The sequence below is a fragment of the Equus przewalskii genome, chromosome 22, assembly GCF_037783145.1.
Source record: "Equus przewalskii isolate Varuska chromosome 22, EquPr2, whole genome shotgun sequence".
Taxonomy (NCBI): domain Eukaryota; kingdom Metazoa; phylum Chordata; class Mammalia; order Perissodactyla; family Equidae; genus Equus; species Equus przewalskii.
In genome coordinates, this window is record NC_091852.1 from 34,019,631 (window position 1) to 34,039,916 (window position 20,286).

The 20,286-nt window shown below is 37.9% G+C and overlaps 1 protein-coding gene across 13 annotated transcripts in view; it reads left to right on the forward strand.

The window, feature by feature from the left end:
* CCDC171 (coiled-coil domain containing 171) overlaps positions 1-19,979 on the forward strand; it is a 294,601-nt gene extending 274,622 nt beyond the window's left edge. For 11 of the 13 annotated variants that reach the window (XM_070590719.1, XM_070590726.1, XM_070590716.1 and 8 more), the window contains one exon: positions 17,529-19,979. In XM_070590719.1, the coding sequence (XP_070446820.1) occupies positions 17,529-17,750 (222 nt within the window). In that variant the 3' untranslated portion in view covers positions 17,751-19,979. Of the gene's footprint in view, positions 1-10,280; positions 11,203-17,528 lie in introns of those variants that run through there. The other 2 variants (XM_070590721.1, XM_070590724.1) reach the window with 1 other exon arrangement.
* The last annotated feature ends 307 nt before the right edge of the window (positions 19,980-20,286 follow it).

Consider the following 20,286-nt stretch of genomic DNA (forward strand, 5'->3'; position numbering starts at 1 on the left):
TGTGTGGTGGCGGCATCCCACATAAGACAGAGGAGGATTGGAACAGATGTTAGCTCAGGGCCAATCTTCCTTACCAAAAAAAAAGAAAAACCTTCTTTCATAGAGTGTTTGTGGAATTTTTGGAATAAAGTTTATGTTTATCATGGCATCATTTAATACACTTTAAAAAGACCCTACTGCTTTCTGAATGTATTTGGTTTATAATGAAAGTAAAATATTAAGCAGTTGGAAATGAAAAAATGGTTAGTTCACTTTAAGATATAACTACTCCTCAGAAACTATTTGCTCCATTTGCTTAGTAACATTTGAAGACTAAATATATGTCTTCACCAGAAATGGTGTTCATGAACAATGATCTTTAAAAGTTAATTGGGCCTAGGAAGTCCACAAGGTTTTCCTGAACTAATATTTAAGCTATTTAAAACAGTCTGAAATAGAACTATATATGTACCCTGAGCCCAAAATTATAAGAATAATAACCCTAAATCGTTCTGTCTTATGATGTTAATAGTTGGAGTAGTAGGCTGAATAAAGTCCCCTAGAAAACTCATGTTTATCCAGAACCTCAGAATGTGACCTTGTTCGGAAATAGGGTCTTTGCACATGTAATCAGTTAAATTAAGATGAGTTTATACGGATTAGGGTGGGCCCTTAATCCAGTGGCCTGAGTCTTTATAAGGAGAGACACACAGACAGACAGAGAGACAGAGAGGGAAGATGGCGTGTGAAGAAAGAGATTGAAATTGGAGTGACACAGCTACAAACCAAGGAATGCCAAGGATTGCCAGCAACACCAGAAGCTGGAAGAGACAAGGAAGGGTTCTTCCGTAGTCTTTGGAGGAAGCACGGCCCTACTGACACCTTGATTTCAGACTTCTAGCCTCGAACTGTTGGAGAATAAATTTCTACTTTTTTCAGCCACCCAGTTTGTGGCCATTTGTTATGGCAGCCCTCGGAAACTAATACAGTTGGTAAGTTTAAGGTGGGGTTTAGTTTTACGAAAGGCATTATTCAGAGTAGCTGTAAACTGAAATTAAGTTTTAAAGTTTGGCCAATCTTTATTTATACTCTATTTATAAAAAAAGAATACTAGTACACCCCTATGTGTGTTGCAGCATTGTTCACAATAGCCAAGACTTGGAAGCAACCTAGGTGCCCATCAAGGGACGAATGGATAAAGAAGATGTGGTATTTATACATAATGAAATACTACTCAGCCATAAGAAATGATGAAATCTGGCCATTTGTGACAACGTGGATGGACCTGGAGGGTATTATGCTGAGTGAAATAACTCAGAGGGAGAAAGTCAAATACTGTATGATCTCACTCATAAGTAGAAGATAAAAACAACGACAAACAAGCACATAGCAACAGAGATTGGCTTGGTGGTTACATAGGGGGAGGGGGGAGGGGGAGGCCAAAAGGGGTGATTAGGCTCACATGTGTGCTGATGGACTATGATTAGTTTTTGGGTGGTGAACATGATGTAATCTACACAGAATTTGGAATATATTACAATGTACATCTGAAAGCTATCTAATGTTATAATCCAATGTTACTGCAATAAAAAAAAAGAACATAATAAACATGATGATCAGGATAGAAAAAAATACTAGTAATTTTTTTTGATTGCAAAGGATAATTCTGTTCTCTTATCTATCTTTACTTAAGGGACATATATTAACAAAACATGACCTGTCATTTTGGGTGCATTTCAGCCTGGGAAGTACTCCTATATTTTATCAATCCAAATTCCTGGTCTAGTTAAGATGTTCAATAACTTTGGGATGGAAAAATGTAAAGCTATTTTCAGGGGAAAAAAAGGAATTAAAAAAAATTTAATGGTGTCCAAATAGAACCTTCATTTCAAATAAACAGTTTATTTGCATTCTTTAAAAATTCTGTAAATAATGAGGTCTTCCTCAAATTAGATAAGCAAGCCATTGAATCCTTAAAATAGGAGGATACATAAAAAATGCCTATGGAGCAAAGAAGAACTTAAATTTTTTTCTCTTTCTGTTGGTTCTGTTATCTGTTCAGAAAAAATTAAGACAATTCTTACTGATTTTTTAAAATGTAAGTACTTCAATTCTTATTTATTCTATAAAAATGGTACCATCAGAACTCAAAGTTTTAAATCCATCCCGTTCTTTATGAACAATTTTTATTCCTTATACCATCCTGAAATGAAGCAATAATTAAAGAAGTACTTAATTATTCCTTTACCAAGTCTTTATTGAGTACCTACTATGTGCTACATACTTTGCCAAGTGCTAAAGATGTAATAGTAAGAATAAAACAGCCACCAATATTTATTGAAGGCTTACTATGTGTCAGCTACTATGTTGAGCACTTTGTGTATATTAATTACTTTAATCCTCATTCTCCTATCGAAATTAGGTTATCATCTCCTCCTGTCAGATGAAGAAGCTATCAAGTAGAGAGTCCACGATTTGAACCTAAGTAGTGTACTCCCGAAGTCCTCGCTCTTCAGCATTGCGTTATATTACATCCTTAAGAGGGGTCTGATGGTTTGTGTGAGAAGACAGACATATACGTGAATGCTTGTAATGAACTGTGATGAGTCATATTAAAGAAGTTCAAGTGAGAAGTGAGAATTATCTGTGTGAGGGGGTAGCAGTGGAGATGGAGAAGGATTAGATTCTAGATAGTTATAGATGGAATAATTGACAGGACTTAAGGAATAAAATGGATGCAGGGTGATTTCCTCATTGCCCAGGAATTCACTCAGGAACTGCCTCTGCCTTGAGCTCCTGGTTAGAAGGGAGCAGTGTTCAAAACAACAAATAGGCATTTTATGAAAAGAAAGATTTCCTTCAATTTGAAGGCATGTCACAAAAGGAGTGCTACTTGAAGACCTGACTCCAAAAGTGTGGAGTCTTCTCAGACTCACCGAATGGCAAGGTGTAGTTGAACTCTGCTTTGCCTGGGGTAGAGTAGTGTGAATCCACTAGGATTAGTTCACGGGGGGGGGAGGCTAGAATGCCCCATCCCTGTAATTAGATGTTCAGCTCTGATTATTGACAGGATACTTGGAATTGAAATCGTAACTCTGTCTTAATCGTAACTATAAGGATCTGCATTTGCATGTCAATAGTAGAGAGTCCTATCATTAAGTAACTTTTCTGGTGGCCTCTTCATCACATAGCTTTACAAATGTAGGTTTCCAAAAGCAGTACAGTTTACGTTACTTTTTTTTTGGTAACATTGTTTCTTTCATAATTTTCAGAGTGGGAATAAATGAAAACTGATTATATGCTTAAGTGTGAACATATTGGGAGATGAGAGAGAATGTGTAAATTGGTCAGATCGGTTTTCAAAAGAAGTATAAAAATTTTTATTTCTTAGCCAAACATATTTTCAAGTACAATGTATTTCATCTGAAAGACTAAGTAGCATGACAAAAATTTACAGCAAAATTATTGTTGAGTTTGTCAAAAACAAGTGCATTTTTATGAGCAAAGGCTGCATTCCTTACTCTTGAATTGTGCCTAGACCTTTCTGCCTTTACTTGTCAAATGCTCTTTTTCTGTGCCAGGTCATCTTTGTACAATACTACTATTAATGACCTAGTGGAAAAACTAACTATAAGTTGATTGCGAGTCAATAATAAATTTTGGTAATCTAAAAATCAAACCTTCCTCTCAGAAGGGCCTAAAGAACTGATATGAAATTTAACTTGAGTCATCTAGAGATCTGTTTTTGAGCAGCTTAATGCATCACTGTAATATTTCCTAGATTCCTGTCCAATTCGATATATGAAATGACTAAATTGTAGTCATACTAGTTCTGAGCACGCAGGCAAGAAGAAAAGTAGTTAAACATCTTGCTGTGTGTGAGCGGTTCGAGGGCAGGCAGACACCGTGCACCTTGACCACCTATTATGAAGCTTTTTGCTGCTGTGTCAAGTGAAAGCGAGTTAATTGGGTGAAGCTGTGGAGCATGTTAGGGGCCTGGTAAAGGGTTGCTGTCTGACAGCTGAATGTCAGCAAAAGCCAGTCAAGTGTAGCTGAGAGACAGAGACCTGTCACAAAGTTCCCGCAGACGGGAGCGCAGTGAGGAGGCTGGGTACGGTTCCGTCTCACTTTCTCCCTCATTGAGTCCAAGCACCTGAAAAGATTTTACACTGTATGTGTCAACTCTTGTTCCCTAAGCTGTTTCCCCTTAACTGTCCTGCATTCAAATGATCGAACAAAAGATGCTAATGTTTAGCAAAGTGAATGTAAATTCCCTCTTTTCCCTTTTTCTGCCCAAGCAGATAGACATTCAACTCGAAGGGAACTTTGAAGGTTTACGCTAAACAATTAGACTGCCTCCAAATTTAGCTTATAATAGAATCTTTTTCTCAAGAGAGTATAAAAATTGAAAATGAAAGCAGGAGAATAAGCAATGCCTTTTCCTCTGATATAGAAAATCTAGCAAGAGAGCTGGGATTCCTGCCTGGTGTCTTGAGAATGGACATGTGCCAGGATGACTGCCCTCTCGTCTTTTGTCACAGGCTTCTTTCCTTTTTTTTCAGAGTGGCCTAAGGTCAAATGCCATAATGACACTCACCAGAAGGTCAAGAGAGATAAGACAGAAAGGAACAGTGAGGTCCGTCCTGAAACTTTAGACACTCTAGAAAGGAGGACTTGAAGAAAGTTAGATTAAAGAATAAAAATTAACCTTTGTGAGATAAAAATATTTTCAGAAAAAGTTTAATCTCAGAACATGCCATACTTACTGTCTTTCTTTGGAGTGTAGATTAGAAGGAGCCCACTCATTCCACGACAGGCAAATGTATAAAGTACCTGCTGTGTGCGGTCACTAGGGGTAATACAGGAACAAACAAAATAGTCTGTGCCTTCAAGCTGTGACCGCTCTGAGCCGGCAGGGCAATGTGGCTGTTGAGCACTTGGAGTATGGCTGTTGTGACCAAGGAACTGAATTTTAATTTAATTTTACATTAACTTAAATTTTAATTAATTTAAAATTAAGTAACTATGTTTGGCTTCTGTATCGAAGAGCATGAGTTCAAGCAAACAGCAGATTATAGTGTCCTGTCATGAAAGTGTGTGGGGGATGCTGTGGTAGCACAGAAAACGGACATGGACCCCAAATGTGAGGTGAGAGGGGGCAGGGGACGTTTGGGGGCAAGGTGAGACCTGAGGTGAGTCAGGAAAAACTGTAAAAGTCTGACGAAGAAGTCTCTTTTTAAGTAGAAAGAGCAGCATGAATAAGAGACTCCGAGAGAGGAGAAAGCAGGGCATGCTTCAGGATCATCATTTTGATTAGAACTTGGAAACAAAGGTGTTTTATGGGAAGTTACGATTGATGCAACGGTAGCCTCCGAGTACACTATCAGGCAAGTCATCCGAGAGGTCACAGAACAGAAGCTCTCACAGACCAAATTAAGGTACTCAAATCACATGGTTTATCAAATCAATTTAAAACACACAGCAAGAAGTATAAGGTAGGGAGCCAGGAGGGGGAGGGACCGTACTCCCTGACTCCTTGGTTATGCAGGGTTCCTCTGACCTGTCTCTCTTGGCTGCATCAGCCTTCTCCACTCTTCGTGAGGTTATGAGGACCAGGGTGGGGGTTTGAGAAAAGGGGCTTAGGAGACAGAAGGTGCCTGGGGCCACTTCTCCACACTTCCCTTTTAGGACGGAGGCAGGACAGATATTTCTAGCCAATAGCTGTAGCCTGCCACTTAGGCTGCTGGACAGCTTTGGGCTTCATCTGCAGTTCTGGGGCCAATTTAAGGATGACATTAGCCCAGAGAGGACATATCTCTACCTTATGATGTGGTCTTTCCATCCCTTTCTGTCTATAAATAACCTATATTACAGGTCACTAACTTGCTGTCCATTCCTAACATAGGGATTCTGTGTATTCTCACAGACTACTGGGCTGATTCATTCTCTCTGCTTAACACTTAGGAGTTTCATCTATCCTATTTTTTTTTCTTCTCTTCAATAGAAGTTTGGATATTCTCAATTAATCAGCAAATATACAATAAAGAAGAGATGAAGTAGGAAATAGAGATATGTCTGAAGGGATGACTTGTTTACAGAAATTAAAAGGGCATTTAGGCTAGAGAAGGTGAAGAGACACTTACAAATAATTGATGAAAAAATTTTAGTAAAGAGCTTTGAGGGCTATGTCAAAATCATTATCTTGTGGCTACCCTACCCTGAGCCCAAACTGCATTTCGAGCAAGTTTAGGCCATTTTGAAAAACTGGTGTGCAGGCTCTTAGGGAATAATTTGAATGAGGGCTTTGGTGATTGTTGAAAGACTGACTGGTGGAGGTTTTGTGGGCAGGTACCCAGAGGACAAGATGGGAAGTGGAGAGAACTCCCTCGTCCTTCTTCTGCATGCAGGCCTACGGACTGGCATCTGGACTCTTAGAAAAGGATACCCACAGGTGGAAGCTGAAAGAAATGTTTTATGACACATTGTGAGACACTGGGTTCCAGTCAGAGTTGCCACTGTTTTCCGATGACAGAGAGGGAAGGTGGGCATATGGCCAGTTCTGTGTAGAGACATCCCCGGATGGCACAGTGAGCCTCCACTGTATTAGAGGCAGGACCTGGTGCAGGGATTGCAGATGCCCAGCAACTCTGGACGGGGCCTGTACAGGGGCACTTGGGGTCTTGTGTGAGCAGATCAGGGCAGTACCAGGGAAATGTGACTCACTGCTGGGACGTTGTCTATATCCACAGAATGACGAGACTGGCAAACTCTCAGTGCCGTCACACAGCAAAACTTAACACAGTTGTGTGGTTACATAGGATTTCAGCAAATTATCATTCACGGAGAACTGGCTCCGGATGCAGAGAGGACAGTTTGAACTCCCTGAGGGCAGAGAATTTGTGTGTGTGTGATTCAGCGCTGTGTCCCAGTACCTAGAACAGTATCTGGGACGTTGTAGCACTTGATAGATATCTATTGCAAGAATTAAGAAATAGAGCTAATTTAGGATACTAATGATGGATGTAGGTTTAGATATGCTTTGTGCGTTATGCAACCATGGGGAAAATCTATCAGGTGGAATTGATCATGAAGGGAATAGATTCCTGAAATGGAATCCATAGTCTATTTCTTTGGAATTTTGTGGTTGCTGCATTATTCTCACAGTTCTATAGGATGTTCTCCCTAGAGATGTGTTTGGTTTGAGACTGCTGGAAATGGCCTGGTTCTATTAGAAATAACATTCCTGCCTATCATGTAAAGGAAGCGTCATTGCCAGCTAAGTGGTTTGTTTTGGAACTTTCTCCCCAGTGCATTGTGATTTGAAGGCATTCTACAGATGTGAACCCCAGATCACATAATTTGTCTTATATCTGAAGTGTCCCTCTCTTGCTGAGAAATAAAGAGACCACATTCTTTTAACTGAAGATAACCCGTCACTCCAGAAAGGCCCATGTGGCACTGGCCAAGGAGTCAACAGACCTCGGGAGTACAGGACTTACACCTTTATTTCCCAGTGGGGAATAAAGAGTGTTTGCAACATCTCCTGAAGAATTGCTAGGGATCTTAGGTGTGATAGAGTGGAATGATGAGGGAACATGGTTTAAAACAGCAGTGAAAGGAGGGGCGTGGAAAACGTGGGTTTCAGATGTTAAAATGTGAATTTATTGCCAGTTTTATTGAGTTATGTGACTGACAGATGCTTACAATGTTAGTATGATTTAGGAAAGTCATCTCTTTCAAACAACTTTAAATTTTAGATGGTTCTTTCCTTCCTCTGCTCCTCTGTACTTGAGCGCGTGCTCAGTAATTCCATGCAGAGAAAAACATACTGCTAAAAGGTCTAAGTTTATAGCTTCCAGATTATGGCTAAATTTTTGACATTGTGTTAAAAAGGTTTATAACTTTAAGAGGAAATTCTTCAGTAATGAAAAAGTGGTCAGAAAACTTTTGCCTAATAGTTCCCAGAGAGAGTGGGACATGTGTACATTTTGACCACAGAAGTTGTAATTTGGCAGCTGGAAGTGCTATTTGGAGTAAAATGAAGGCACACAAGTTGTAAGTAGCCTCTCTACGTAAGGAGTCACGTTTGTGCAGGGCAGGGGTACAGGTTACTCCGTAAAATCATCCGTGTTATGTGTTTACTTAATGTCAGGTTGTAGACATGAGTTAGATAAAGTGTTGGAATAAGAAAGTGTTACTAGCTAAATTAAAATCTTTTCAAAACTTGCAAAAGACTTGTTTAAAGACGCACCTTCTGAGACCCCTAACAAACCAATTACATTTTCATCTTGACCGCACAGCTCAGTCATAACCATACTAAAATATGAGTTTCAGTATAGATAAAATTCATCTTTTTAAATAAAGCGTTTTTAGTTATAAAAGTAAGGCATGCTTATTGTAGATAATTGGAAAATAATTTAGGAAAAAAATTCCACCAATTCCAGTACCTCGAAGCAAGTATCATATGTAATTTTGCACATTGCCTTTTACTTCTTCAGTCTAGCTCAGGGGTGGGGGGTGAGGTACAGCCTGTGCGCCAAATCTCCTGGCCACCTGCTTTTGTACAGCCTGCGAGCTAAGAATGGTTTTTACCTTTTTAAATGGTTGGGGGAAAAAAAACAAAAGAAGAATGGTATTTCATGACATGAAAATTACGTGAAATTCAAATTTCAGTGTTCATAAACGCAGTTTTGTTGGAGCACGGCCGTACTAATTCATTTACATATTGTCTGTGGCTGCTTTGGGGCTACAACAGCAGCATTCAGTAGTTGTGGCAGAGAACATATGGCCTGCAAAGCATAAAATATGTATAATCTGACCCTTTACAAAAAAGGTTGCTGACCCCTGGTCAAGCCTAGGCGTTTGTCCGTGTTCTCCAAAAGTTTATAACTATAAATTTTATAGTCATAATATTCCATCAAGTGACTATAGCTTACTTAACCGTACTTCTATTGTTGAATATGTGATTATTTCCAATTTTTGTCTGTTATTATTAATAGAAGGAACCTAAGCATAAATGGAATTGTTGGATCAAATGATATTAACTATTTAAGACAGTTGCAAACTATAGTCCAAATGGTCCTATTAGTTTACACAATCACTAGCAATTTGTGAATGTCCATTTCATAATGCCTTCATTAATATTTAGTATCTTAATTTTTTAAATTCAATTTGATTGGCAATAAACATCTCATTTTACTTTCCATTTTTGATTAGGTTACCATTTTTTCTCATTTACTGTTAATCAGCTGTGTTTTTACTTTTGTGAACTGCTAGTTCATAGCCTTTGTTCATGGTGCCAACAGTTTTACAGATAAAAAAACCATGGAAAGAAAATTTTGAACTTCTAAGCTTTTTCCTCCTAACCCACTCTAATCTATTCCCTTTTTCTAAAGATAATTAACAGTTTCTTGTGATTCTTGTTTCAAAAAGAAAATAGGTATATGTATGCATGTATGTGTGTTTATGCTTTTTTTTTAAATACAGATTGGTTCTCTCTCTCTTTATACACACACGCATACACACACGCACATTGTTTTGAACCTCTATATCAGTACTTACATATTTATATTTACCTCAGTTTTGTTTTAATTGTTGTATTCTATGGTTGTGCCAAACTTCACTTATATAGCACTCCGTTGATGAACATTTTAGTTTCATTTAAAACATGTTTTTCTATAAAAAATGTTTCAATGAATATATCTGTATACTCGTCTTGGTGAACTTTTGTGAGTGTAGCCATAGAAGAAATGCCTAGCAGTGGTATTGCTGGATCAAAGGGCAGGTACAATTTAAATTTTGTTTTGTTTTCCAAAAGGTGGCACCAGCTTACGTCCCTGCCTACATGGTATGAAGTTGCCTGTTGCCCTCTCTTTTCAGCTGTGGCATCAGCAGACATCTAAATTTTTGCCTGTCTGATGGTGAAAAGTAATCTTCCAATGTCACATTTTGTACTGCATTTCTTTAATTATGATTGAGTTTTAGCACTTTTTGTATTTTTTTGGTTATTTGTACTCCTCCCTTCCCTACCAGACAGCCAATTTGTGTCTGAGGCAGAGGCTGCCAGTAGTTTCCTGATTGTTGTTTTCTCTTTCTTTCTTAGTAATAGAACCTCTGAATATTACCTGGGCCACTAAACAAAAAAAGCTGCATTTCTCAGACTCTCCTGAAGCTAAGTTAGCCATGGGACTAAGTTCTGGCCAATGATATAAGCAGCAGTGTTGTGATTTTAGGAAGTGTCTTTAAATGTAAGTGGTTCCTCTTTCTTTGCTTCATCCTCCTTTCTTCTGGCTATATTGCAGACATAATGGCTGGAACTTGAGCAACCATTTTGGACCCTGAGGTGGAAGCAGCATACTGAGGCTGTGCAACCCAAGATAGAAGCAGCCTGGATTCCTGTTAGCTTCATATAGCTATATCAGAGAGAAATGAACTTTTATCTTATTTGAGCCACTAACATTTTGAGTTTTCTGATACAGCTGAACCCAGTCTTAATAAATACACTATCCTTAGCCTGTTTCCTAATTAGGTTCTTCTTTTTCTTGATTTGCACGAGCCTTTTGTAAATTAAGAAAGTCACCCTATGGCCATCATGTGTGCTGCACATATTTTTATCAGCTTGTCATTTCAGTTTTTCAGTGGCATTTTTCTATATAGTATGCTGAAGTTTTTATTTATTCAATTTTTGTACCCTTTTTGTATACCTGAGTATATGGATGTATTTACATTTAAAATTCTCTCTGAGTTGTTTGGGAATATATAGTTGTAGGAGACGGGGGGAAAAATTACCTCCTTTGCATTTTTCTGGCGTTCTCTGCCGTCAAGTGTATCAGAATTGCCAGGACAGGAGCAGACGGGGGACACAAGGATGTGAAGGAGAGCAGGAAAAGAAAGAACAAAAGCCATCTGGGAAAATTCTTTGACTCTTTTTCCAACCTCGATCATGTCAGGAAATCTAAACCTCTAAGAGAAGAAAATGGGAATTGTTATCTTGTCAGGCACAAGACATCTTTGAAGTAATTTAAAATTAAAGTTTAAATGTTCTAGTGTAATTTAAAACTTCAGTGCTGAATTTTATCTCTGAATATAACAACATGTAAGCTCCTTTGGTGAAGGGGCTAGAACTTTTGTTTTATGTAAATACCATAAAATCTATTTATCTACTCCAGTACCATGGATATTCAAATGTTGAACTATAATAAAATATGTTATCAAAAATATAAACATTTATTTTTAGCCTCTAGTACAGTCTGTGTACTTTTATTTTCCAGTTTCACAGAGATTTGTTGAACCTTTACTATGTGTATGAAACAGCTCTGGGTATAAGATAACCCCGGGCTGTGTCTTCTTTGGGCGGCATGATAAGGTCGTGGTCAAACATAGGGGAGAAGAAGCGGATAGATTGCGAATCCCACCCTTTCACCACTTACCAAGCTGTGCCACATGGAGCAATTTATTCTACTCTTCTGAGCCCTAGTTCTTCAGCTGTAAGACGAGGGTAATAGTAATACTTTCTCATTGAGTTGTTGTGAGAATTGAGATAATGCTTAGAAAGCTGAACCTAGCACAGTGCCTGACATATATGCTCAATATGTGTTAGCTATAATTATAAATTTGGAGTTTATCATCACTTGAGAAGCGGAGAAAGTGAGGTGGAGAAGGGGAGCTGCTGTATGTCATGCGTTTTTGTGTATATTATTTCATCTCATCCTTATGACAGCCCTGTGAGGGAGTATTCTTCCAACTTCACAGCTAAGGATGCAGGCCTGCACAGGTTAAGTAACTTATCAAAGATCACATAGTTAATACGTGGCAGAATCAAGTTTGGAACCCGAGGTCCCTCCAACCTCAAAGCCCCTGTCCTTTCCTTTATACTGTGCTACTTTAATTGGGACATAATCTGTATATATATGAAATAACCGAATAGCAATACAAGACCAAAACCATGAAGTAATAACATGAGTAGTTTGTTCATTCAGTCATTCATCAATTAGAAATTTTACTTAGTCCCAGATACTCTGCTAAGTGCTGGGAATGCAAAGTCATGACTCTATCACATTAGGTGCTCATAGTTTATAGAGGAGACATCAGTGTGTACAAATAAGTAGAAACAAAAAAATAAATGCTCATGAAGGAACGTAAAAGTGTGATTGGATATTGTAGCTAACTGTAGTTGGGGAAGGGTGGGACAAAGATCTGGAAAGCCCTTACAGAAGGAAACCTTGAGCAGAGTCTGAAAGGTGGAGAAGGCATTCTCCTCACAAAGGAGAGAAGATATCCCACACAGTGGACAGACGGGAGGCGGGTGTGAACTATGGGAACATCCTGTTTACGGACTCGCAGTTTCCCTGCAACTGGATTGCAGAGTGCAAGTGAGGAGATGGCACATGAGGCTGGACAGGGAAGCAAAGAGCTAGTGAACCAGCCTGCAAAGGGCTGCAATGTCACACAGCAAAGGGCATGCCCATAAGGAAGCATGAAGAATCAAAGCCATTAATCCAATTAATCTACCACATCAAGCAAGTAGTCGAGGCTGAATTTGAACAAGATAGATTGACTCAAGAGCTCTGGCACTTGAACCAAAGCCGACTGTCTGCCTGAGGACAAAATTGTTGAGATGTGAATCAGGCTTGTTGTTAATATCTTCTACCTCTGTTTTTTGATTTGCTTCTACCTCTGTGATTACCCTTCCTTCTTAATCTCTAGGTACCCATGCCTCTTAAGTTGTTTTCTGTCTACCTAGAGACTCCTTTACAATGTTCCATTGACTCACATAACCACATAGATCTTGATGTCACTGAGCTAAAGAGACACACTGTCTGTACTAAGATTTAATGACTTATGGGGAGAGGAATGCGTAAGATACTGCTGCTGGTCTGGTGTTGGTAACTAAAAGTTAGAATTGGTAACTACAAGGAATAAATATTTAATGATGTGGTAGCTGGTATATATATATATATATATATATATATACACACATCTACACACATCTATGTATGTATATATAATGTGTATATGTGAATGCATATAGCGAGTATATATATGTGTGTGTATATATATGTGTGTCTATATATATATCAGTTGCATGCATGTGTGTGTGTGTATTGTGTGTGTATATATGTATAAGGTTTATAATTGAGCATTGCACAAGAGAAAACTATACATGAGTACTGCCAGCTCTGATTGTGTAAACTGCAGTGTCCCATGATCTCAGCATGGCAGAACTGGACAAGAGACAGGTAGAATTTGGTTCACTAACTTGAAGTATTTGGAAGGAAGAAAACTCTGTGAGACTGAGTGCTGAGGCTCCGGCAGTAAGAACACATCAGAAGCTAAAGTAGAGATGGCAGGGGACCTTCACTGTAAGGCCCTCTTGTGGGTACTTTGATTCCTTCATCAGTTGATATGGAGCTGCACACTCTACATAAAACCAGTCAATAATTTACAGAGCTTAAAACATCATCATGGAGGTCGAAGTAATAAAAAATGCGCTACAGAGTTTAACTGAATGAAGCCACATCCTCTAAACTGTGGCTAATTTCTTTAAATCTGTTTGTCTTTTTTTCTTTTAGAATCGTGTGCAATATGTATCCCTTCCCCTTAAGAATGGCCTATCTGTAGCCCTTCAAAGTCTTAAGTATTATATTTGGGAAACTTTGATTTCTGGGTCAAGGTCATCCCCCAAAGTTAGGTGTTAACGTTACATACGCCATCATGGGTGGAATTGTGATGCGCCTGTAGAACTTCAGAACTGGAAAGAGTCTGGCTCCTCATTTTATAGGCAAGGGAAGTGAGAGCGAGAAGGACTGATTCACCTGCCCAAAATGACCAGCTAGATTGTAAGAGAACTGGGGGAAACTGTAGTCCTGGGGTCCCCAGTCTAGTACTCTTTTCACCATGCTGTGTGCCTAGCATAATCTCCATGCAACACTTTTCTGCCTGCTAAATCACACCGCCCCTCACTTTTTATAATACTAGATTCCGGAAGGCTGAACTTGATCATAAATGCTACCCAGGAGACAAATGGCTTGGTGTCATTGTTTCAGAAGCCTTGGTCTGCAAAACAGCTTTGATTTATAGACAATTTATTGAGTCATTATCTTATTATTACCCTAATGCTTTATTTATTTATTTTTTGTTGAAAAAACACTGTTAGAAAACGAAGATATTAAAGTCTTGAAAAATGGCTATTGGACATGGCCAATTACTATATTTCATAAGATTTCTAAAATGCAGAAATTTAGTAGACACATTTTGTATTGTGAATATATATTTAGCTGATGGACTATAACAGTTCAAATAGAATCATTTACAGCTTATTGAGTAAATAAAAGTGCTTCCATAAAGATTCACATGGCACCTAGCTTTTATTTCAGGTAACTAATTTCTTTTTTGTAAATTGCTTAAATCTGGATTTACATGAGAGACTCCCAGAACACCTCAGCATTTTAAAAAGTAGCTTAAATGACCATAGATTTTACAGATTTAAAATATAAGATCAGGTGGTAAATATTAACTTTTAATGGTCTCTGATAAAAAGTTATTTAACTGTCTTTTTCTCTGTGTGTTATATTAAAAGTATTATGATGTATTTCTGGCTATTGTTTGTAACAAGAAAAATAGTTCATATTTACTTATTTTAACATCACATTCTCAAATCAGGATTTTTTCTGGCTTGTTTTTAATTTATAAGTGACTTAAAATCAGATTTTATCCCATTTCATGAAAAAAAATATTTTCTAGCAGTGTGTGGAATATAGCAAATGACCTAGTAAGAACAACAAAAAATTTTTATTTTCATTTACACAAAAGTAAACCTGTTTACTTGGTAGAGGACATACGTTTTAGGGGTGCAAGCCTTTAAGGAAACCTCTTTTTATTTTAGGCAATTTTCCACATTTAGGACATAAAGTCAGAAGATAGTATGCAAAAAGCTAGACTCTGATGTGCAATACTAGAGAAATACTCAATACCCTATCTCAAGGTTTTTTAGTGAAAAAATGTTATATTAGATTAAAAGATTCTTTTAGACAGCATGGTGGAAGATAGACATACTGTATTAAAAAGTAAGAGGAGAAAAGGAAAAAGAGAGACCCCTTTGTGCAGTGCCAAGATCTGCAGAATACTGAGGAGAAATGAGCAGGTACGGGCTTTCCCTGAAGGGCGGGCTTCCTGGTGTGTAATTAGGTTGATGCATGTGCTAGATTGATAGAATCGCGGGGAAAAAAAAGGAAACTTCACGACAGAACATAGGTTTGAGTAAATTTGAATATCTAATATTGCAAAACAGATGTGATCGGCCAGTTGGACACCGTTAGCTTTCTGTGGTCTAGAAGAATCTAGAAGAAAATACCCTCAGAGAATACCTGAGCTTCCTTGTCTGATTCTGCACGCTCCTTTCTTTTCATATGTAGTTTTCTTAGACCAGAGCTTGAAGTATAAAGATGTAACAACAAACTGTTGAAGGCTTCCCTGACAGTATTCTTTTATCAGGATAGAGAATACTAATGCTAGAAATAAACTCTATTAAGAAGCAAATTGGGCCCCACCATCTCCACCTTCCAGCCTTCTCCTTATCCCCAGGGCTGACAGAACGGAAAGCTAGTAGATGGCCTTGTAGTCTTTACAGCAGCAAAATCTACCAGGTAGTGACACTGCCAGTTCCGACACACAGCTAAAACAATCAGAGAAGGTGGTTCTACCAGCAGTTAAAGTTCACCTCCACTCTGATGTAATGAGATGCCTCTGTTCTGGTCTGAACTGATACGCTCTGGCCCAGCGTTCAAGTTGTGCAAGTGAAACCTCTTCAGCGCCGCTAATCAGGGTCAACACATGATCTCAGGAATTCCCTTCCTTCCATGGGGAGAAGCTAAACCCTCTCCTTCATAAAGCCAGCCAAGTGGCCATTTTAGGTGTTTTTTAACATCCAGCATAAAAAGAAATGATTTCCATCAGCTGTAGGCTTGCCGTGGCGTATCAAGAAATCAAAAGAACAGAGATCAAAGAAAATTGCTGAACTAGGTGTTAGATGCAGCCATTGATTTTTCTCCAGTTGTAGTTAAAAAAAGATCCACAAAAATGGTAACGCATACAACAGCTGAATTTCTAATACTTTCCTAACGCCGGCAATGGCTTCCCTCTTGTTTTCACGTGTGGAGACTGTTTTGTATAGCATGACATAATAAAGCTGATCTTTAGAGTTCACACTATTTTGTTGTCAAAATTGTAAGAGAATCTACCAGAAAGATTTTTTTTAAAAAACTCTGCAATATAAAATGTGGTTTTTAGTGGAGACACTTATGACTAGGCTTATTATCTCGGCAACATTTATTTGCTGGAAATCTGGAAGACTCTTGTCATACAATTGATCGCTATTTTCCTACTATCTATGAATGTCATAAAATAATACCTTTCTGCTTTATTGGTAAGATTTCATTCATGTTAAATGTTAACTACTGATTACCAGTGTTCCTTGGGGCTTAAATGAATAGCTTCATCAAAATATTAATTCTGTTTTCAAGTACTTCATGAGTATTTGGGTTTTCAAAGTTTGATTTCCAATAGTTTCTAGATACCAGTACTGTTTAAAAATATGTGACAAATTGTTTTCATGTTGCAATCTCATATTTTGATACATGATTTCCTAATACTTATAATAAAACAGTTTTAGGGCCCAGCCCCGTGGCTGAGTGGTTTAAGTTCCGTGTGCTCTGCTTCAGCGGCCTGGGTTTGCAGGTTCGGATCCTGGGTGCAGACCTACTCCATTCACCAGCCACCAGCCACCAGCCATTGTGGTGGTACAAAAAAAATAGAGGAGGATTGGCACAGATGTTAGCTCAGGGCTAATCTTCCTCAAGCGAAAAAAAAAAAAGAGGAGGATTGGCAGTGGATGTTAGCTCAGGGCATATCTTCCTCAGCAAAAAAACCCAAAAACCACCACAACAAAAACCCCAGTTTTTATTAAAACACGGTGGTGGCCTTATTATTAAAGGCAAAGGCAAAATATTCATTGCACTAGCATTTTATGTCTCAGGGTGCTCTTTTCTAGAGGTCACTAGGATTGACTTATCTTTCTTTGTGCTGTATTCATCAAGTAAATGTCAGGCTGATAGATTTTAAAAGCATAAATATCCATAGTTTGTTTTCTACGCCGTCTAATTTTCCATATTATATAGAACATATTATATAGCATAATGAAATAAACACTATTAGCATGGGTTTTTGTAAATTGCCAGCGGATAGAAGCAGAGGTAAAAATGACTGATCGTATTGACTCCGATTCAATAAGTTTATAAAAGTTTTATACAATGTTTTAGTATTTGGGCAAACTCCTGATGTCCTGAGAAGTTTATGACATGGAATAAATAAGAGATTCAATCACACTTGGAAAGTAATTTAATATTAATGTATTATCATATAGATTATACAAATGACAATTTCTACCTCATTTCATATTATAGTGATTATTAGTCCACCTCTGTGTTTATGGTTTTAAGCTCCAATTAAATGTTGTCAGTTCTACGTTTAGTTTTTTCTTTTTTATATCGCAGACAGGATCACGAGACCATTCAAATCTCTCCATTCCTTCAAGAGCTGCTCTTCCTGGTGACACAATTGTTGTTGGAGATTTTTTGCCATTGAAAGGTGAACTTGATGCAACTTACGCTTTCTTAAAGGAGACATTCGTAAATCCTGCGCCCCTGACATCGTCTCAGTCCTCTCCAGTGACCATGTCTGCTAATGCCAAAAGACCAACGCAGATTGGGTTGTGACTTTATGAAATAAAAGAAAAATGCAAGAAGAGTTAACAGTACAATTAAAATTGTTTTGAAGGGGGATTTTCTTATCAGTTGAATTTTGTTTCAGCACAAGTGGCAGTGGGTTTGTAAAAACTGGGTGATAGCTTGATGTGTGCAGGTGTCTATGTCTACTTGAATAATGAAATAACCAACTTTTTCCCCTCTAAGTTTTATTTATTATCACAGTTGCTCATTTTTATGTAACATATTTTTAAATGTTAAAGAATGACACATTTTGGGTAATTTCCTTCAGACTTAAAAAAATCAATAAGCCATTTTAGTCTCTATCTATCAAAGTTGTTTCATACTTGTCTATTTTAAAGCAGGACTGCAATACTTTAATAGGATTGAGAGAGCTATTTGAAATGTATGCCAATGATTCCTGTCATTTCATGGCAGCCCTGCCATGGTTCACTGAGCCCCCTCTTCTCTCTTGTCAGCTCAACTGAAGACAAGCATTTAGTTGCAAACTTTAAGCAGGTTGTGCAAAACAGAAATGATGTGACTGCTTCTCCTCCTGCACAATAATGTCACTCCTGGTCAATGTGAGAAGGTCAGGTTGCTCCTTGTAAAGCTACATGATACCACTTGCCCATTTGAACAAGTTAAGTTAACTGCTGAATCTGGTCCCTGCAGGCATTGAAAACTCGTCCTTTTATCAAGTCTGCATTTGATAAGAAAGTAGAGCAATTGTGCCGGGAGGATTTCTGTGGTGTGTTTAGGCACTGTATAAGGACAGTTCCCACACCAGTGTAGCAGGTAATATGTTTAGTAGAAGCTGAAAAACTTCGAGGTAATGGCTGTTTTGACCTTCGAAATAGACTCCTTTTTTGTTTTTGTTGTTGGTAGGACCCAAGAGTGACGCCCATCTTTGATGCTGACAGAATTTAAAACAAGGCCATTGCCCTGCATTTTCTGCCTTGTAGCACACAAAAGTAAAATTGTATGTCAGGCCGAGATGTCGGGGAGCTGACAAGATGCCCCAGTGACATTTCAGCTAGAAAGAGCAAGTGTCTTGCAACCAAGTGGTCAAATATCAAATAATAGGTCAAGCAGGAAGGAGCTGAGTTCTAACCACAAAGAGGTTTCTGGTAACTTACTTGACAAGCTTTTGGGCGCTTTGTGGCTTGACAAAGTGATGTTCTGTTGGGTATCGCAGACAGACTGTTCTTCATCGCCTTCAGAAGATCAGACATTGACATTGATTAAACTCTTTAACCCTTAAAGGTTAGATCCTCGCAGTTTGCATCATGGTAAGTGAAGAACAAAAGAATATTTGTAATATGTATTTGTGTTTGTATTAATCATTTAACTCCCCAGTGATGTTAACTTCTGATGTGAACTGTACTTTTTGACAAACAGTTTTGATACAAAATCCATATTTTATATTATTTTTCATTATGGAGACATTAGAAAATAACAATATGTATTATGGAATCTACATTGTCTTAACTTTGCAGTGACATTTGATTCAAAGATACCGAACTTCTGAGAGTTTTTTTTTTTATTGGCCTCAGTAAATAAAATTTGTATACAATACTAACTATTTATGTTATTAACCAAATTACCCAAATGACTTACGCCATCTGAGGTAATGCAGCATGTCACTGTCATACTGTTTAGCACGTATTTTGTATACTGCTGAGCCAGTATAATTAACTTTATATAAATCTTTAAAAAGCTGTTTTTGTGGAGTAAAATTACATCTTTAACCAAATTTTTCTCAATTCTTTCTTTGGAATTCTTGTTATTAACCATTCTGGGTTTTGAGTGTTACAGAATATGCCCTGTGTAATGTAACATGAATGAAATTCAACTTGCAAATTTATTGTAACACAGAAAATGCTATTGTTTTTATATAGATCATAGAATAATTTCTGCACATTTCAAAACACTTTCTTCTGCCATTCCATACAATGATTAAGATATTGCCCATATAGAAATCTATATATAGCCTTTTAGTTGTGACATCATTGAGCATCCAATTCTCACACTGTAGAAAAAAGTCTTACCCTATATCACTTATGTGTCTGTGCTTGTGTGTATGTGTATGTTTCTGTTGAATCTATTTCCAGGTCCTACAGTTTAAGAGGAAGAAGCACCTTTGTAAACTTTCCCTTGGACTGATCTTGGTCTTCTTGTCCTAATTTTACAGTTTGTTAATGGGATATCACCCAAAATAAATGTATATGTCTCTCTCTATATGTGGGTATCTGATTTTACAGATACATTTTGTGCAGTAAGTTCTGAACTATAAATTCAAAAAGATTATTAAATCAAATCAAAGCATGTCACATTTATAACCAACTAGATGCTAAAGGCCATGGAGACTGAAGGATGAGCCTCCTGAGCAATCATTAGTATTCACTACCAAATATAGTAATTTTTATACCATATGCTTTTTTCCCAGAAGTCAGGCCCAGCAGGAGGAGAAGATTTAATGACATATCCTATGGAGATCTGAGAAACTCTAGACTGCTTCTGAGCACCTTAGTGGCCAATCACTGCA